Here is a 21473-nt window from a genome sequence, read left to right as displayed (position 1 = left end):
TCGAAACAAATAATTTCTGTGAATGACCTAGTGGGGAAGACAGACAGCAGACTGCCCAAGTTCAAATCCCAGCCGTGCCACTGTCTCAGCTGGAGGACCTTAAGCAAGTCATTTTAGCCTCTGTGCCCCCATTCCTTCAGGTGTAAACTGGGGATATCGCCTACCTGCTTGGGGTGTAATGAGGATTAAATGAGTTAACATAGCCTCTAACTTGCCTGAAAGCCTATATTCTGAAAATTTAAAAAAAAAAAAAAAAAAATTAATTAAAAACACTGAGATTGTCCTATTCTTTTAAATGCAAAAAATAACATACCGCCGAAACCGGTTTGGCTCAGTGGTAGAGCATCAGTCTGCGGACTGGAAGGTCCCAGGTTCAATTCCGGTCAAGGGTATGTACATCGGTTGCGGGCACATCCCCAGTAGGGGGTGTGCAAGAGGCAGCTGGTCGATGTTTCTCTCATCGTCGTTTCTAGCTCTCTATCTCTCTCCCTTCCTCTCAGTAAGAAATCAATAAAATATATTTAAAGAAATAAATAAAAAAATAGCATACCACATTTTGACCCTAGACCCTCAACACGTTTTTTAAAACATAATGCACAGCAAGCCTCCAACACGAAATCAACAAATGATCATGTTGAATGCAGAATGCTTAAAATGCTACTCACTGAAGATCAAGAACTAGTATGATTACTTGTTGTTTCTGGGCAGTGACAGGGCAGATGCCCTCTGGACCAACAATGGGTATGTTTTCACCATGTCCACAGCATACTGAAAAAATAACTCGAGATATTTCCCCCACATCTGTGTTTAAAAATTCATACTGGGTTTGCAGGCATACATATAAATGCTTCCTCTAAAAAAACATAAGCTGAAAATTGTCATATTAAAAGACTTATGTGCTGTGAGGCTTGGTATTAAAAAGTAAACAACATTCTTACTGTGGAAACACGTTCACTAAGGGGTGACCCTGCAGGGCAGGCCTGTGTGGGTGAAATGGATGGTGGCCAACAGAAGAAGGGCAATTTAACATTAACTAAAAATACGTTCCTGATTCCAAATTATACAATGTTTCTGCAAATTAAGAGAAAGCAATATTTTGGATTTCACAAATTGTGATCCCTGGAACAGCAGTAATAAATGTTCTTAACAAAAAAAGCTCTTACTAATACGCTTCTTGCTACAAAAGTTTTTAGAAATTCATAATACATGCTAAGATATTACATGCTACAGGAAGTTTGTTTACACCAAAACATTAGACCACAAAGCCCTTTTTCTAATAGAACACCTAGTAACAGTGTTCCACACACAGTTTGGGAAACAAAGACCCAACAATTTGGCTTATTGTTTGGAGAGATTTTGCTTTAAGCAGATTACCAAACTCAGGCTTACTGAAATATGAAATCTATAGAAAGTTATTAGAATGGGCCTTTCGCTTTATGGATACCTAGCTTGGACTATGATTTCAAGCTTCTGGCTTCAGACTGCGCTCAAAAGGGAACACAATTGACCCTTGAACAATGGGTTGGGGGAAATGGAGTGGGGACACCACCACCCCCAACCCCCACAGTTGAAACTCCACTTACAGCTTTTGACTCCCTAAAAACTTAACTACTAATAGCCTATTGTTGACGTGAACCCTTACCGATAACCGACAGTTGGTTCACATGTATTTTGTATGTTTCATGTATTATATACTGTATTCTTACAATAAGGTAAGCTAGAGAAAAGAAAATCATAAGGTGGTTTTTTCAAATTGTCACAAATCGCCAACAAATTTCCAATATATTTATTAAAGAAAATCCACGTATATGTGGGCCTGCGCAGTTCAAACCCATGCTGCTCATGAGTCCACCTGGGAGCTGCTCTCGGCACAAGCATGTGCGGCAACGGCAAGAGTAACAGCAGTGCCGTCCCGTCCAGCACCAGGCCTGGGGTAAGTTAGCACTCTCCGTTTATGAATACCTGGTCCATGTGCAAGAGCTCAGAAATCGGCCCAGACATTTCCATCAGAGATGAGATGGGGGAACAACACCACATTAGGGGAGCCGCCAGGATTCCTACATTCTTGGTGTATATTGTGCGATCTCTACTGTGCAGCTCCAGAAAGACAGGAAACATGTGGACATTCAAGGGAAGCAAAAGCCTTTCATGATGATAGTGCTGCAGCAGCTCCCCAGTCCAGTGCCAGGAACCATTCCCCCAGGAGGTCCTGTACCACCAGGGTCCTTTCAACCTTTTACATCACCTCGGTACCCTGGAGGTCCAAGACGCACAGTGAGGATACCTACCTAACCAGGCACTTAGAAGGATCCCTGGAAGTCAGCCATCACTTCCCAATATGGTGGGCCAGTGCATAGAATGGCACCTCCAAGAGGAATGGTGCCCTTAGACCACAGAACTATGGAGGTGCAATGAGACACCCACTGAATGTTTTAGGTGGCCCTGGAATGCCTAGAATAAACATGGGTCCACGTGGTGACAGACCTTGGCCAAACCCAACAAATGCTGATTCAGTACCATACTCCTCAGCATCTCCTGGGAATTGTGTAGGTCCTCCAGGACATGGAGGGCCATTATCCTAGTCTAACAGATTCAACCAATTCTGGAGACAACTTGTATACATTAATGAATACAGTACCTGCTAGACCTAACAGGCCTAATTTTCCAATGGGCCCTGGTTCAGAAGGACCCATGAGTGGATTAGGAGGAATGGAGTAGCATCACATGAATGGCTCGTTAGGCTCAGGAGGTTTGGAGGGTATTTCCAAGTTCTCTCCTACTTGGAATAGCATGACAATGAGTGTGTGATCCATCACCAAGTCTCATGAAAACCACAGTGAGTCAGCCCTTCACAGAACTACTAGGGAAGAAAATTATTCATCACACTGTACAGTTTAACAAAGGAATCTCAGTCACACCAAACCAACCTTTTTATTTCCTGGTCTCTCCCCTATTTTGTGAAGAAAGTGGGTTCCAATGTGATTCAAACAACTGTACAGAGCAGCATGTAAGAATTACCCTAAAATGAACTGCAAGTAATTCTCTGTGTGTGTATATATGTGTGGGAAAGAGAATGTATTATATATGTGCATATATTATATGGTCAGATACACATGCATACATTGACCCATAAAACACTGTAAAATGTTATGACATGACATCTTAAGTAGAAATAAGTATGGACTTTCATTCCATCCTTTTTTCACATTTACATTTTAATTTTTAAAAATTGTTCCTACCCCTCCCTGAACTATGTTGTACTGTTTATATCACTGCTTTATGTATGTTATTTTTTAAGGTGATTCAGATATTATGGTTTGGTAAGTGTCTCAATCATATATAGGAATAAAATAGTTTATTTGAGAGCTTTCATTAAATTGCATCTGATGCAAGTTATCCTGGTTGGGAGGTGGGGGAGGAAGAGTCAACTTTCATTTCTTTCCTTTGCTTGAAAAATGGAGATGATATGATTATCAATCTGTAGTATAAGAATGAAAAAAATTTAGTGAAAATGTAGTTCTCTAAATGACCCTAAAATCTGAGGAATTAAGTTTTCTGACAAAACATTATCATCATTCTTATAGATAAACTAGAGGCCCAGTTTCTCAGGATAGTTTCTCAGCCCAGCTGGGACCCCTTGGGGGATGTTCACCTACTGACTTAGGCCTGCTCCCCAGGAGATTGGGCCTAAGCTAGCAGTCAGACATCCCTGTGGCAGCCTGGGAGCCCTCAGGGTATGTCCACCTAAGTTGCAGTCAGACAGCCTTAGCACTGCCGAGTGAGAGGCTCACGCCACCACTGCTGCGCTCGCACCATCAGCCTGACTTGTGGCTGATCAGAGCTCCCCCTGTGGGAGCACACTGACCACCAGCTCCTGCATTGAGCATCTGCCTCCTGGTAGTCAGTGACCAGTCATTTGTGGTCTCTGCCTTCAGGGTCAATTTGCATATTACCCTTTTATTATATAGGACTATATAGGATAATTTAAATTGAGGCAAACAATGGCAATCATAAACTGAAAATACAATGTATTTTTAAAGAAATGTAAACATATTCTAATCTTAAGGTACAATTTTTTTAAAAATTCCCTTCTTTGAGGGAAAAGCATTCTGGAGTTCAGAGGTTATCCTAGCCATTTATCTCCCTCCTTGCTGTGTCGGAAGTGTGGCGAGAGGCAAATACAGCTTAATAATAGTTATAATAAAGGTTTGTAAGCAAGGAAGAAAGGAAATCCTGCAGTGATGCTACTGAAGTGTAAAGGCCCAATGATAACAGTTATGAGACAATTGCTAAATGTAACTCATGTCCTGGGAGTTGAAAAACCAAGTAATTCCAATACTAATAATTAATTTTCATGTAGCCTCTGGGATGTCTTCCATATGTACTATACCATCTCAAAAATATCATGTACTCCAAAGTACCACATCTGGGTCCAATAGTCCCTTAGCATAAATATCACTGGATAGATGTAAACAAATAAGGGCCTTTGGCAAGTTTGCTGCTATCAAATAAAAGGAACATGTTCTTTGCAAGGAATATTTCATTTCCCAGGACCCTATTCTTTCCAAATTCAAATTTACATCCTTTTTTGAAAAATATTTTTAAGAACCAAACATAAGCTTTTGATGGGAAGAAAAAGAAAAAAAAAAAAGACCTGTACTAAACTACAAATAATAAAAACCCAACCCTTCCAAAATATCAAATATCAACTCACAAATATAGAATATGGGATCTATCTACTGCTAAGGATAAAGAAAAAATAGGGCAAAGAAAAATGCTCTTCTAGTGGAAAATTTTGAAGTCAAGCTCCAAGGAACAAAAGTTCCTAAATTACAAAAAAAGCTACCCTGTTTCTCCGAAAATAAGACAGTGTCTTATATTAATTTTTTTTCTCCCAAAGTTGCGCTAGGTCTTATTTTCAGAGGATGTCTTATCTTTCCATGCACTAGGTCTTATTTTAGGAGGATGTCTTATTTTCAGGGAAACACGGTAGTAAGCCCAGGAAAGGCAGATAAGGACAGATGTTTGTTGCCTGCTGCTGATGGCTTCCCTATGTGAAAGCCATTCCCTCACTCAGAGGTGAGGTCTATTATTCCATGATCCTGAATCTGAGATGGCTAATAATTAATTTGCCAATACATTATGGCCAAGTGGCACTGAGTAACTTGTGACGCTAGGTCCTGAGAAGCCTGGCAGGTTCCACCCAGACATTATAGAATGCTCACTGTGGGGTAAGCCAGCAAGCGTGTAGGAAGTCTGACTACCCTGATACCACCATGTCATGAGGAAGTCCACGCTGATCATGAGGAGAAGCTGTCAAGAAGAGAGATAGAAGAAAGAGATGACCCAAAACAAACCTGGACATAAATAAGCTTTGGTGACCCCACCTCAGGCCTCCTTGCTTGATGGACCTCAAGAAAGAACTTGATTATAATCCTTAAGAATCAAGAAAGAAAATTATTATTTTTTTTTTTTTTAAAAATATATTTTATTGATTTTGTACAGAGAGGAAGGGAGAGAGATAGAGAGTTAGAAACATCGATGAGAGAGAGTCATCGATCAGCTGCCTCTTGCACACCCCCTACTGGGGATATGCCCGCAACCAAGGTACATGCCCTTGACTGGAATCGAACCCGGGTCCTTCAGTCCCCAAGCCGACGCTCTATCCATTGAGCCAAACCAGTTTCGGCAGAAAATTATTTTTAAACCACTAAGTTTTGAAGTGGTATGTTAAACAACAGATAGCAAACAACTACCTTGAGGTTCAAGATAGGGGTTAAGGGTTATGGTGCCTGGGCCAGATCTCACTTGCAGACAAAATTTGACAGGGTGGGGGTGAGGTAGGGGATTTAGTTTAAATAAATAAATAAATAAATAAATAAAAATATACATATATATATATATATATATATATATATATATATATATATATATAAGTTTACTTCTCCCTTGATCCAAATAACTTCTATCAGATGATAGCTTTGACTGTATTATTTGAACCAGAGAGAAATAAACAGACACACACTCAGTAACTCTAGTAAAAACATTAATTATAGAATAAGTTGGTCGAGTTACATGTTTCTAGACCACCTATAAATAGCCAAAGTTCCTTTCAACTTTCAGTTGCCAATATCTTTCCTTACCCAAACCAAATCTCAATTACTCAACCACAAATTATTTTAACATTTTATACCTTAAAAGAGAGAGCCATGCCACAGCTTCCTAAATATGATACTGAGAAAGTTGTTTTAGAAACCATTTGAATTATATGGGAAGCTCTTCAGAGCAGGAATTCTTACATTTATTTATTTTAGGCTTATCGTTTACACCCAGCAAAACTCTTCACAGCTGTTTAGTCAAAGTAGGTACTTTTAAAAATAATTTAAAAGTTAAGAAATTCCATATTTACATATCCTAAATGTCTATCTAACCTACCCAAATCTCTTTCTAGGTAGGATTTTAATGTTATGCTGCTCATCAACAATATATGATCCCTACTATTTGCCTCAAAATATGATGGTATCTGGCAGACATTAGCATGGAGAGATACACCAGATCCCTAAAGCCAAACCACCCAAACTTCAACATTCTTTTTAATGTGAATCCCAATATTTTTCTGCACACTTCCAGTTTCATAGCAGCAAGATGTTAAGCTGTTTATTTCCCAGTTTATTACATTAATTACATCATACAGTTTTAATCTGATTCAAGTAGGATAGCAAGGCCATATATCAACTTTCACCTCCTTAAATTTTCCAAAATAAATGACGCATCTAGACATGCCCAATCCCTAATGGGAGACAGGCATATTTGGGAGATGTGGGAGGCGTATTTATGGGGGTTTGCAGAGCTCCCCTGTATCTTGTGAAACACATTGTACTCAGAAAGGTAAAACTAGAGGCAGCAAAGGACACAGCACCTTCACTTCTCAGGCCACAAAGGTCCTGAGAGGCAACAAAGAAATATGGAAAGATAACCCCCAAGTTAGTTAAGATTTCATTTGGGTTTGAAACATTTATTTCTAAGAATGTTATTGGAAAGTAGTTATATAGCAGCAATGCCATAAATAAATGGTGCTTGGGGTTTCTCTGGCTGGTGAAAAAAAATCTATTAATCCATAAAATGTCACTATTGGAGAATTTACAGCTCAGTGGAATTTAAGTATAATTTCTGCTATTCCCCTCCACCCTTGAATGCATTTCTAATTGGCATATGTCTCTCTTCTGCCTCCAGTTCAACTTCCTCTAGATACTCCCAAGGAAAATGTCCCCAGTCTCAGAAGAGGAAGCAAGCAGGCTGCCCTTGTAAGCCATTTGTACGCAGGAGTTGCTGAGTTCCTAGCAGCTTCAAGTGCAAGATGTGGGGAGGGCTTTGACAAGAACTGGCTAAGCAGACAGTTTTCTAGCTCAGAAGCCAATGAGCTTTAGGCATTCAAAATAAATGTATTATGTATGATATAGATGAGGAGAAAAATCAACAGCTCCGTTTTCAAATGTGTGCCCTACATGGGAAAGGGGGTGGGGCACAGGGATCAGGGGAACAGGGTGGGGAAACACACACCCCCAGATCTCTGCCATGGATATCACACCCAGCTTAGCCCTGCTCCGTGAAACAGCACTTCTTAGTTATGAGATCAAGAGTTGTTCATAAAGCACATAAACATGTTGTAAGAGCAACAAAGGTGAAAAACTATCCTTCCTTTAAATATTTTACTTTAGCCAAAACCGGTTTGGCTCAGTGGTAGAGCATCGTCTGCAGTCTGAAAGGTCCCAGGTTCGATTCCGGTCAAGGGCATGTACATTGGTTGCGGGCACATCTCTGGTAGGGGGTGTGCAAGAGGCACCTGGTCGATGTTTCTCTCTCATCGACGTTTCTGGCTCTCTATCCCTCTCTCCTCCCTCTCTGAAAAAATCAATAAAATATATTTTAAAAAAATAAATAAATAAATAAATATTTTACTTTAGTTACAGTGATTACTTTTACCTGCAAGAATTCAAATAACCTAAAGTCAATTTGCTCACTGAAGAATATGAAGAAATAATTTTTTCTTGCTCTACGTGACATGATTTTCCATCTTATTAATAGTACAAATGATTTAGAAATTTACATCTGCCCAAACTAAACTATGAAAAGTAATTCAAAATAGGCACCTGAGCCCAACATTCAATATTTTTAAAGCCCTTTTTGGTATTCTTGGTAATCCTATATAATAATATAATAAAGAGGTAATATGCAAATTGACCATCATTCCAATGCACAAGATTGCCGCCCCCATGTGGACACAATATGGCCACCACAAGATGGCTGGCAGAGGAGGGCACTTGGGAGCAACCAGGCCTGCAGGGAGGACAGCTGAGGGGGACCAGCCCTGTAGGGAAGGGCAGTTGCAGGGGGGGGGGGGGGGACCAGGCCTGCAGGGGAGGGCAGTTGGGGGTGACCAGGCTGGCAAGGGAGGGCAGTTAGGGGCAATCAGGCTGGCAGGGGAGCCGTTAGGCATCCATCAGGCTGGCAGGGGAGTGGTTAGGGAGTGATCAGGCTGGCAGGCAGAAGTAGTTAGGGGCAGTCAGGCAGGCAGGCAAGTGGTTGGGAGCCAGAGGTCCTGGATTGTAAGAGGGATGTCCCAGATTGGAGAGGGTATAGGCTGGGCTATTACATCAGGTCTCTAGTTATTGAAATAAGCAAGTTCTGAGATATTTTTATAACTCATTTCACAAATGTTATTTTTAAAATTAAGACATTACACTCCATGTATATTAAAGCAAACATGCTCTTCCCAAGCCATTTACAAATTAATCTCAAAAATCTGACAGCCCTGAATCATCACATAAAATTGTTGTGCTTTATACAAAGCACTCTTCTGAGTACATCACATGTATTAACTAATTCAAAACTTATAAACTCTTGAGTAAGATATTATTATCCCCAGTTTGAAATAGGAAAATAATCTGAGGCCCTACAACATTAAACAAACTGTCCAGGACTCTGACCTGGACAGCCTAGCTCCAAAGTCTGTGTGTGTAATCACTACACCCCACTCCCTCCCACATTCTTTCACTCAGTCCTTCATTCAAACTTTTATTAGCACAACAATTCTGGTTTGGTGAAATGTCTAGGGAAATTTTAAGATACTGTATTAAAAAGGATTTACAAAAATATTCCTCATCTTCATATTTTTTAAAAGCCTCCAAAGCTACATATTTGATCTTTATAATTAACTTTGTGAGGCAGACAAAGCATTGTTGTGCTCATTTCATAGGTAAGGAAGCAGATAAAGGTATGTTTTTATGGCTTGGCCTAGATGCTACCTTCCTTCTACAGGCTGCCCTACCCACCGGCTACTTAAAAAGACCCCAAAGACCCTCAAAAGGTCAAATCATGGGCTGTCTGAGGCAGCTTAGAAAGATTCATGGGCAAATATGACCCCCTTTCATAACTTGAAGTTAGAAAACAACAATATGGGTCTGCTGGCTAGGAGACGTAAGACGATAGAGGGCAACAAGGCTGAGGCAGCCATTAAGAGACATGCTCAAGCTCAGAGTAATGAAATTATAAGGCCAGTGGACTGCAGAATCTCAAAGATAAAGCAGGCATGCCACATGGCCGGTCATAGAGGGAAGAAGACAAGCAATGTTTCCTTGCCCTATGACCCAAATGCCTGCAAGAAACCTCATTCTCCCTAAAGACACTTAAGTGTTTTTTGTAGCTAAAAAGCAACTACCAAAACACATGTGTAAAGGCAATGACGTTTCACACTTCCTTTTAACACAGAAATTTCGATACTTAGGGGACTTGAGTATGAGAAAGACTACAGATGTCACACTGGGCACACACGTCTCCATGGTTTCTGTTTATTTCTTGCAAAAAAAAAAAAAGTGGGGGAGAGTGGGGTGGGTGGAGGATAAACTTGGCCAGCTCACAGATCACAGCAATAATCACAGAAGTTAAATACTTTCAACAATAAAGATTTTTTAAAATAAAATAAAAAGAATTTATCTTCAGAGTTACCTACACATCATCCCTTTTGTTCCCTCTGCCCTAACTCACTCCCAAGATCTTTATTCATCCCCACTCTCCTCCCATAAGGAGACTTCTTATTCTCTACCTCTTCTTATCAAAAGAAAAAGAATTACATTAAATATTAATACCAACCAAAGGCAGCTAAGGAAGTGAGACTTCACTGATGATCTATGACCATGAAGCATAGGGAACTTCTACTTCAGACAAATGTGGCCTTGGCCTCTAGAATAGTGGGGTCTTTATCTAATATGTGAATGATGCCCATGTTTATAGCTAACAGGGAATTTATATATATAAAAGGCTAATATGCAACTCCCTCTGGAGTTGGACTGGGAGACCGAGAGTTCGATTGCTCACTATGACATGCGCTGACCACCAGGGGGTGGCACAAAACAAAGGAAGGCCTAGCCAGCAGGCAGGGAAGAAGGCCCCAGCAGCAGCCAGAAGGCCCCCATGGACCCTGATCGCCAGCCAGGCCTAGCAACCATACCCATGCACAAATTTCATGCACCAGGCCTCTAGTTTAAAAATAAGGCGGGGGGGGGGGGGGGCGGGGGGGCGGGGGGGAGGAATCATTTTACTGATCCAATAATTAAAAACTATTTAAGCTTAAATGCCATGCAATCCAATAGCAATCAATTGTATATCATTAAAGGCATTCATTTTATGAGTTCATTTTGTTGCAATATTCTTAAAAGCCTGATAAATACTAAGAACTTAAAACATAAAAAGAACAAGCACAGCCGAGACCAGTTTGGCTCAATGGATAGAGCGTCGGCTTGGAGACTGAAAGGTCCCGGGTTCGATTCTGGTCAAGGGCATGTACCTTGGTTGCGGGCATATCCCCAGTGGGGGGTGTGCAAGAGGCAGCTGATCGATGACTCTCTCTCATCGATGTTTCTAACTGTCTATCTCTCTCCCTTCCTCTCTGTACAAAATCAATAAAAAAATTAAATAAAATAAAAATAAATAAATAAATAAAAAAAGAACAAGCACAAGCCCCACTTGGGAAAGTGAGAAATACAGTGCAGGTGGACAAAGAAAGAAGTGATCATGGGATACAAGGAAAAGTTTTCAGCAGTGTTTTGTGTTGTCTTTTGGGGTTTTTTTTTTGTGTGTGTGTGTTTTTGTTTTGTTTTGTTTTGGTGGGGGAGAGGCATATCTTGAGATTTATGAATCCTTATATATTATATGAAAGGCGTAAAGATAACATAAGTCCTTTACATTAAGATGGCTTTAAACAGGCCCACAAAAATCACAAGCCTCACAGATGAGGGCTGCTAAAAGTTAAATAACATAACTAAGTAAAGTTAAGACCTGCCCATTTGGAATACCGGGTGTGTCTTTTCACAATTCAAGAGAAAAATATAGATAAGGCCTCTAAACTGTATGATAAAGAAAGTCACTCCCACCTCAGGAAATGGAGGATTAGGTTGATTCAGAAAACAGTAATCCATAGATAGGTTAAAAATGATTTGGTCAGCCAAAACCAGTTTGGCTCAGTGGTAGAGCGTTGGTCTGAGGACTGAAATGTCTCAAGTTCGATTCTGGTCAGGGGCAAGTACGTTGGTTGCGGGCACATCCCTGGTAGGGGGTGTGCAGGAGGCAGCTGGTCGGTGTTTCTCTCTCATCGACGTTTCTAGCTCTCTATCTCTCTCCCTTCCTCTCTGTAAAAAATCAATAAAAATATTTTTTTTAAAAATGATTTGGTCACCAAATCCTACAAGATTAGAATGAGAAAACATGCCCTAAATCATAAGGTTACAAACATAAAAAGACATGTAACTTCAATTATTGCATAATTGCATTGTAAAAAGTCATAACCATCCCCTCCTTCACCAAAAATATTCATAATTTCAGATAATACACAAATTCAGAAGGAAAAGACTCTACTCATACTATAGCACATAGCTGTTGTTGTTGTTTTTTAATGCTTTGAATTTGAATAAAAACTGACTTACAAAGAACAACAATCCCTTTTCCTTAAAGCTTCTCTCAAGATGTTTCTGAGTCACATGTCCAAAACTGAGCTTCAGACCTTGCCCTGTCTACCTTCCCTTCACTCTGGAAGTCTTCCCGATCTAAATGAATAGAGTTGCATAGGCCAAACCTTGCAACAGAATTTAACCAGGCTCATTTGCTCACATACCACAAACATCAGGAAATCCTTCAGGCTCTACCTCCAACATATGTCATGCTCACCACCTCCATTACCTAAACAACCGAAACCTTGGCCCAACAAGCCATCACCTTACCCTCCCGAGTGGTGTCTCTTCTACAGATGACATTCAACCAAACAGCCAGAGGAACCTTTTAAAGCTGAAATATGCTCTGTCTCCCCCATGTTCAAACCCCTCCCCACTCACTGGCTTCCCATCTCACTTGAAGCAAAATTAAAACCTCTTTCCTTAACTCTTGCCCCCATATATCTGCAAGGCGCACCTGCTCAGGTCTTCATTTTCCACTCCAGGCCCTCCTCTTCCCAACCCAGGTGTTTGTTTTCATTGTAGCCACAGCTCCTACACAACTGTCTGGCACACAGTAAGAGCTCAGTAATTACATGTGGAATGACTGCGTGACCGAATGGCTGTGCTTACTCAGTAAGTTGTTAGAACCCAGAAATAGGAAAGCCTTAAAAAGTCCAGAACTAAGGCTAAGTATATGAAGAAGGCCATCATCTTCCATTTGGCCCTTGGGCAGTGGTAGTTCTTTTTTTTTTTTTTTTAGGTGTTATTTAAAAAAAAAAAATTTTATTAATATTATCTGTGTACATATTTTAACATTGCCCTCCCCCCCATACTTACCCTCCCTCCCCAGAGTTTTGTGTCCATTGGTTGTACTTATATACATGCAGTGGTAGTTCTTAAGGAGGGAACGTGGAGGCTGTCAAAAGAGGACCCACCCACATTCCACCTGGTGCTAAGGTCAATGTTTGCAGGCCTCCTGTGTGGCTCACCCATGCCCCCAGGCAGGCCTGCTAACTTTAGTTCAACTTGTAAATGTGGCTCTAGTTGAAAAGGACACTTGTAAGATCTTTCAAACTCCAAGGACTGAACTTTTGCATGATGGTTAATTTTCAGTTATGCCATTTTTAGTTAAGCACATGGATTACAGCCATGTTTCTTTACTCATGACAAAATGTTTATGAAAATGTAGCATAATATCTATGTTATATGGCGCAAGGCTCCACCATTTCCTTCCTTTCCTTTACCTGCTGTGAAGGACAGAAGCAGCTAGCTATGAACCAGGCACTGTTTTGTGGGCTTTGCATGGATCATCCCACTTAATCCTCCCAATGAAGGGAGAGCAGTTACGAAGTTCAATTTAATAAGCACAGAGTTAAGACTTTCTCTAAGACCACACTGCTAACGAGGGCAGAGCTGGGATTTGAACCTAGGTAGGCTGGCCACAGAGCCCAGAGATTCAGGATGTATGTCACGATGACAGAGTGCCTCTTGGTTCTGCTTATTCAGCATGGAGGCACATGTGGTCAACAAAACAAGACCCTGCATCACGAATGCTATAACTTATTCCTAAAAGGCATTTTTTAAAAACCTCATCTATCAACTAGAGTTAAGTCCAATTTGGAGGAAAATATCTTTGACATCAATATTTATCAAAGTATTAGCTGAAATGATACTAAACAAACAAAATAGTTTTCCTTAAAAATGATAGGAAAGTCAAGGGAGAACAGTAAGAATAGACAAAATGCACTATTCTTGGAAAAACTGCTTTGCAAAGATAAACATAAGTTAATCTGCTTGAGCCCTGGTAGGGTTGTTCAATGGTCAGAGCATCTGGCCCTTGAACTGAAGGGTCTCAAGGTTTGATTCTGGTCAAAGGCAAGTGCCTCAGCTGTAAGCTCAGTCTTCCTCATGGGGGACCAAGAGGTGAGAGGGGAGAAGAGTCGATGTGAGAGACACATGGATGGTCTCCTCTCTCTCTCTCTCCCCCTCCCTTTCACTCTCTCTAAAAATCAATGCAGAAAATAGCCTCAGGTGATGATTAACAAATAAATAAATAAAAATAAAGTGGTTTCTACAACCGCCATCCCCAAATATTAAAAAAATAATAATAAATAAAAAAAGACCTGCTTGAAAATAAACAGGTAAATAAAGTTTTATAAATATAGCTACTCATAAAGTGGTTTCCTTTGTAAACATTTGACTGTGTACAAGTCAGAACAACTAATATTAGCATGTATCTTTAAATCCTAGTGTTTTAATGGGAACATGTAATCCCAAAAAATTGAAAACTGGATTCAGTAAATATTTGAGAGGCTCTAAGAGTAGGAGTAATTCTTTTACTGGCATCTAATGAATGTTTCCTGATCGAGAGGGCTAATGCAATAGAGGGAATTTTAGATGCACAGATAACTTACAAAAAGATTGCCGAAACCGGTTTGGCTCAGTGGTAGGACGTAGGTCTGCGGACTGAAAGGTCCCAGGTTCGATTCTAATCAGGGGCATGTACGTTGGTTGCGGGCACATCCCCGGTAGGGGGTGTGCAAGAGGCAGCTGGTCGGTGTTTCTCTCTCATCGACATTTCTAGCTATCTATCCCTCTCCCTTCCTCTCTGTAAAAAAATCAATAAAAATATATTTTTAAAAAAAAAGATTAATTCCCTACTATCTCAGCGTTTCCAAAGACCAAATAAAATAGGACTTGGTAAAGTAAGGTTAAAAATCAATCACTTTCTATGCATATCCTTAATCATACACATAGTCCTTTATACCTTTCAAATGGCATATACATGAGTTCATCTTATTAAACTAAAAGTTTGATTAAGTAACTCATCAAAGCTCATACTATTTTGAAGAGATGAAATCTTGCAATTAGCCACGTTAGATTTCGGCACTCCCTCCTGTAAGTTTTCAATAGGCAGTAGTGCGGGTGAGGATAGGAATGGGGAGAGGTGGAGTCGGAAGGACAGAATCTAACTTTTCCCTCTTTTTAAGAATTGTATTTCTTTGGGTTTGGTTTTGCCTTCTGGGAGCTTTTTTAAAAATAGGCATCAACAATCAACTCTGTGCCGAGCAGCTTCCCACTGGCTGACCAACCTAGCCAGAGCCAAAGTCCTATGCACTCCCTCCTCCGCCACCAACTTCAGCAAGTCAAATTCCTACCCCATCCACCCTCAAATCACTCCTCCCTCCATCCACTCCCTCCCTCCCACTTGCACTATCTCAACCCTTCCAGGCTAAACAGGGTACCTCCCAAAGTAACACTAAGCTTATCTGATAAGTTATTCCCTGCTTAAGGGACTGGTTCTGCTCACTCCACCCTGCCTTTCCTCCCAGCCCTCAAACCAGAGCTCCCATCTTCTCCGGCCTACATAACTGTCCCTAGGACTCAAATTCGGTGGTAAGAATTTGGAGTCAGTATGAACAAGCAATATGGCAGCCAGCAGGAGCACTCACTGAGTGAGCAGTGCCCAGCCTGCCACATGAGTGCCTCCAGATTCTGCTTTAGCTGAGACCAGTCTGTTCCTCTCTTGTGTTCTCTCAACCCACAACAGGCTGCAGAACTACCGACACAGGATAAGGCCTCCAGAACTGGATACGCAGCCCCAGGCAAAGGCCTAGACCCACAGACCCACAGACCCACAGACCCACATTCCTGGGGTTGGCGTCCTCAAGGGGAAAAAAAAAGTCTGGCCTCACTTCCCTAAGGTTCTTCTACTCTCACAGTAAAGATCCAAGATGTAGCTCAGCTCCTCGGACCACCCAGAGGAGAATGTCACAGGAAAAGGTGCCAAGCTGGCTCAATTCTGACAATGGTGACGGTTAAAGTGGACTCGGAGTTATGAAAGGTATGGGATGGGGCTGGGGTCACAGATTGCTTACTGCTGAGAGGTTACACCACTGTTCTATAAAAGATAGATGAAAACACTGCATGATCTCACAGAAAGTACTTAAAACAACAGGAAATAAAATGGCAATGTGCCTAAGGCCCAGGAGGCCGGTCCCTCTGGTCTTTGGAAATGGATTCATTCTCAATGGAACACACACTGTGCTTGCTACAGAAGAGAGGTTCTGGTCAGCCTGGGTATCTTGGTAGAGCATGGCAGGCAGGCATTCCTTTAATTTGTACTCCCCTCCCCACCCTACCCCCAATTTGGGGATTTTTAAAACAAGTGAAAGAAGGCATTATTTCAGCTTAAGGCATAAGCATAAGTCAGTCACATAAGAACAAAGGAGGTTTTATTATCACATTGAACGTCATGGAAGAAACGTGCTTGCTGACAACTGCTGTAGTGTCCCACACAATCAAGCGTCCAGGCCAATATTTACCATTTCTATCTAAGGCCGAGATGAAAGTATTCGGATAGTGAGAAGGTCACTAAGGGAACGAAGAGGGGGGGAAAAAAGTCCTTGAAAACAGCACCAAGTACACAGGTAGAAAGGAACTTCGCACCTCAGTGGTCTGTGGAACATTTGTCCTTTCCACCTATAAAGTGATTTAACATTAACCGCATTTCTCTGCCCCCCCCCACACACACACAAAAAAAAAATCCCTTTTGAAACCCCCCACCCCCACACATGCACACACCCAATTCCACATACACAAAAAAATATGAAACATACTGCCTCAGGCCAGTGTTTTAGGCTTTTTGCCTAAGAAGTTTGCTTTCAGCAAGGAGAGAGGGAAAGGGAAAAAAAAAAAAAAAAAGACTCTAACAACAACAGCTTGTACAGTGAACACCCCCCTGCTGTTGGCACACTCTCCCAGCTAACAGTTCCAGCGCTGAGCCTTGAGCCCATTCAAGAATTCCACCTCATAGGAAGTGTTTCAAGCACAGTCATTCGATCTTTCGGCGTTTGCAAATGCACCTGCTAAGCAACAAGTCTGACAGCCATAGCCTCAGCCCTCCCTTACCCTGCCCATCTTAGCCAGCAATTACAGGGGGGCTGTGTTCAGACTTGGGACTAGATGGGATGCAAAGTTCATAAAAGCCCCGCCAACCACGTCTGCGTCGGCAGGAGGTCCTCTTCCACACGCCGGGTCCCTCCTCTGTCCCTTCCCCAACGCTACCCTGTCACTTCTTTCCTGGAGCAGGTGAGCGGGTGTTTTTTGTTTTGTTTTGTTGTTCTCTGGCTTTCCAACGCCAGGGCTTACCTGGAGGCGGCTTCCTCCCCTCCCTGACCATGGCTCTCCCCCACGGCCCGGTCCTTGCTGCTGTGGTGGTAGGCGGTCAGCACGACCCCCTGGGAACTGGAGAGCCAGCTCATGGTGAGAGAAGGGGCATAATTCCCGCGGTGCTGACACTGAGAAGGGGAGTGAAGTTCCTGGCTCGCCGGGCAACTCCGCTCATTAGCATCGGCCGGCTCCTCCTCCCTCCCGGGGCCAGCGATTGGCACGGGAGGGGCGGGGCCTGGCCCCTGAAGGGCTGCCCGGCCGTCCAATCAGGAGGCCTGTGACTCAGTATTGTCTCAACCCCCGGGGCCCTTCCAGTGTGAATGCTTCTGTCGGTTGGAGATGATAGAGGGGTGGAGGATTCCTGGTGGCCACCACCCAGGAGGAATTCAAATCTGATTCCACTGCCGGGCTGGGCTGTGGCCGCCCCTCATTCCAAAAGAAGCAAGCAGAAGGCGCCGGGGCTGGGAAACAAGGAGTTACCGCAGAGACTTGTCCCCTTCCCAATTCCTGTTTCCATCTGATAATTTCTGCTGCTTCATGTAACACGAGTAAGGGCATTTCTTAACCCCTTCCCGGCCGCCGTTACCATCCACCACGGCAGAAACCAGTGAACCTGCTGCAAAAAACGGTGCGGGTGACCGGTCCCCAGAGAGACCTCACCTCTTGTGTCAGGTTCAAGTGTCACAAAAATGATGGTGTGCCCTGCGATGTGGTCTTCTTTCACATAAAAGTCCGTGCCAAGTTTCAAAACGCCTTTCAGGAAGAGGAGAGACAGAGAGACAGAGAGAGAGACAGAGAGAGAGAGAGACCTATCTACCAACACTTAAATGAAATCTATTCCTGAGAATAACAAACAAAATTTAGCATTTGTGAAGCACTTACATATGAGGCTCCCTGTGCCAGTATTCAGTGTAACCCTGTATCTCTCTATCTTTATCTCTCTGTCAAACACATACCCTATATCACAGATATCTTGTGTATTTTGCAAAATATGACAAAAGTGAAGCTTAACATACAGGTTAAGTAACTTGTCTACCATAACATAATTGTTCTGTGTCAGAAGCTAGGTTTGAACAGAGTTCTGGGCTGAATTCCACTTTTTTTTTTTCTTTTTTAAACCAGCATGCTGTTCTTTGTCTTATAGATGAGGAAACAAGCTCAAAAGTTATGAAAATACAAGACACGTTTCTGTTCTTTCTCCCTTAAAAAAGTCTACTCTCTTCTACATACCTACAGTTCTAGGTTGAAGTGGAATATTATTGATCTATCAAAAATTCCTCATGCCCTGACCGGTTTGGCTCAGTGGATAGAGCGTCGGCCTGTGGACTCAAGGGTCCCAAGTTCGATTTCAGTCTGGCACATCCCCAGTGGGGGGTGTGCAGGAGGCGGTTGATTGATGTTTCTATCGATGTTTCTGACACTCCCTCTCCCTTCCTCTCTGTAAAATAAATAAATAAATAAATAAATAAAGCAAAAGCAAAAAAATATATAAATAAATAAATAAATTTTAAAAATTCCTCATGAACAACTTTTCAAAGTCATCATTCCATAAATGGATTTATACTTTTTTCATTACTTAAAATTATTATGAGACACAGACAGTGTGGTGAAGGCCTAGGGTGGGGGTTGGGGGGTAGAAGGAGGAAGTGGGGAGAAAATAGCGGACATCTGTAATAATGTCAACAATAAAAAATAAACTTTAAAATTATCACGAGAAATAATTACTTTATAGATACTTACACACACTTAAAGTATTTAAATTTATTTTTTAATCCTATCTTATCTTGGGAACTGTCATTTTCGAAAGCTGGCTGGATGAGGAATTAAATGGATTTAATATGTCCTTAGAAAGTATACTAAATTTTAAAAATTAAGATTGGTAATGTTTGACAAGTTGTTCCTATGCGCATACCAGTGTGTGAACCTATGACGATGATAAGTTCACCAGTTTAGGCAAAATGAAAAATACAGGAAGAGCCCTAACCAGTTTGGCTCAGTGAATAGAGCTTCAGCCTGCAGACTGAAAGGTCCCAGGTTAAATTCTGGTCAAGGGCCTGTACCTTGGTTGCAGGCACATCCCCAGTAGGAAGTGTGCAGGAGGCAGCTGATCAATGTTTCTCTCTCATCGATGTTTCTAACTCTCTATCCCTCTCCCTTTCTCTCTGTAAAAAAAAATCAATAAACAATATATTTAAAAAAAAAAGAAAAATAGAGGAAGAGGGGCAAAAGGTAAGCTAATTGGAGTGTGTAAGTTCTGTCTTTTTAATGTCCTTATGTGGAAAATAATTAATGATCTGAATTGCAAAACTACAGGAATAATCTGTCTTATATAATTACCAATGGTAGGCCATACACTCTACCTCTTGGAAACTCTTTGGTTCTCTTTGTTCCTCCATCTCACTCCTATTTTTCCTTTACTTCTCTGGATCTTTTTATCTTCATCATTTATTGTTCTTCTATTTTACCTTCTTTCTTTACTATATCCTCATGAGCACTACCATCTCTGATGAGACAATTCATGATAAAGGGAGATTCTGCCCAGTTTTAACCAAAATGATGAAGTTACATCTTTCCTATTGATACTCTTTCCACTTTTTAAGTAATAAATCACAATATGCAGATTGAGATGTAACTCTTTTACAGGTTCAAAATAAATTTGGGGTTCACAATAACCATGCTTTTTTAATTTTTGAGGCTGAAAATAAGATGTGGTATAAGTTGATTTACAGAGCTTAGTTCATAGAATTTGAATCCTACTAATTTACTTTTCAAGTACATGGAAATTCTCTGCCCACTAAGTAAACCTTGTTGTTATTGTCTGAGAATATTAACTACATAAAATAAAAATAAAATAAAATAAAATAAAATAAAAACAGTTAATAGGATTGTGCCCTGATGTTCACGGCCTCACATATAAGCTCAAGTAGATTAAAAATGGTTTTCAGAATTTTCTAATGACCATCATGGAAGCAAACTTTACTACCAATATGCTTCCTTGAAACGCTCTTCCTTTCCACAGCTCAAACCCTACCAAGATTTAGCTAGAGTTCATCCCTTATACCACACTACCCTTTCTCATAGAGACACAATTTATTTCTTTCAAAAAGTACTCCCTTCCCCAACCACTATAAACAAACACCAGGAACCTAATGTCCTTGAAAACATTAATATTCCAGGTCATTAATGCCAAACACTTTCCTGTTATGTAATATCGTGGAAAGCAATTCAATAACAGCAAGAAGCTTAAACATTTATTTCATTCATTCCTTTTAAATGGGGTGTACTAGGTGACATAAGCAGGAAGAAGGAAGACATAATTTACATACCCAAATGGTTATTAAAAATAGGGTGGAGATAGTACTGCAGCCTCAGACAATTTCACAGTCATATTAAAATATACTAGAAAAAAACTCTAGCAGTATCAAAAGGTCATTACTGGTTTTTATATTTTGATTTAGAAACCTTCTTAGTAATATAAAATTACATTTAAAGGGCACTATAACTACAGTGTGATGAACACATTTATCAAAATTTTGCTTAATCATTTGCTGTCACTGTAACTGGCATTGATTAAGGAGAATGTGTATTCAAACAAATTCTATAAGGTGACTAAAAGCCTGTATAGGGAGGGACACAAGGCCGCGTGAAAGCTGACCTTTCAACTGGCAAAGTTAAACTCAATTTACAATAATATATTATAGCAAGAACTTGAATAAATTAATCATCAACTGTGAAGTTAAAGTTTTACATAGATGATAAAACCTAGATTCATACAGTAGCATTGACCAATAAAGGAGTGTGCTAGTATCCCCTTCCTGATGTATTACCAAGGCTTTTTATGAATAATTCTTATAAACCTGCAAGCAAGCCAATTCTGTACTGAGGAACTGCAGACTGAAATGTATTCCACGTACAGAATCTAAACTTACTTTCTTGGAAATTGCATCATTGTTCCTAATTCTGCCTCTGGGGAAACAAGGAAAAAATCTTTTCCCTCTCCCCCAGCAGCTTTAAAAAAATTCTGCATTATTCTCAGGTTTTTTGTGTGTTTTTTTGTTTTGTTTTGTTTTTTTTTAACTGTTCCTCCAGGGAGAGAATACTAGCTGGAATAATTTATAACTGCTATTGCCGCAAGCTAATTTAGGCTACTTAGCAAGTATCTAGTAAAGATATTTTTTACAGATAACGAGTTAAAAAGTTTAGTGCCAGTAAATAATAATAGCTACTATTTAACTGTTTACTCTTTGCTAGACGTGGTACACAGTCTTTCATTTAAGTGTCACAATCCTGAGAGACACGAGAATTATGCTCACTTTA

At 40.8% G+C, this 21473-nt stretch overlaps 1 protein-coding gene and 1 pseudogene across 2 annotated transcripts in view; one reads left to right on the top strand and one right to left on the bottom strand.

Moving 5' to 3' along the window:
* The window catches only part of ARHGAP18 (Rho GTPase activating protein 18), a 125132-nt gene extending 107778 nt beyond the window's left edge, over window positions 1-17354 (bottom strand). Inside the window, exon 1 of the mRNA XM_084889638.1 lies at window positions 17136-17354. Coding sequence (XP_084745764.1) covers window positions 17136-17248 — 113 coding nt within the window. The 5' untranslated portion in view covers window positions 17249-17354. The remainder of the gene's footprint in view (window positions 1-17135) is intronic.
* Window positions 1877-2808, top strand: LOC311625422 (single-stranded DNA-binding protein 2-like; annotated as a pseudogene). Its single transcript has one exon. The product of its transcript is annotated as a single-stranded DNA-binding protein 2-like (transcript).
* Window positions 17355-21473: the final 4119 nt, after the last annotated feature.

The sequence above is a fragment of the Pipistrellus hanaki genome, assembly GCF_964339955.1.
Source record: "Pipistrellus hanaki genome assembly, chromosome: 7".
Lineage (NCBI taxonomy): Eukaryota > Metazoa > Chordata > Mammalia > Chiroptera > Vespertilionidae > Pipistrellus > Pipistrellus hanaki.
The sequence above is the reverse complement of the archived record's forward strand: the minus strand, read 5'-3'. Positions and strand labels throughout refer to the sequence as shown.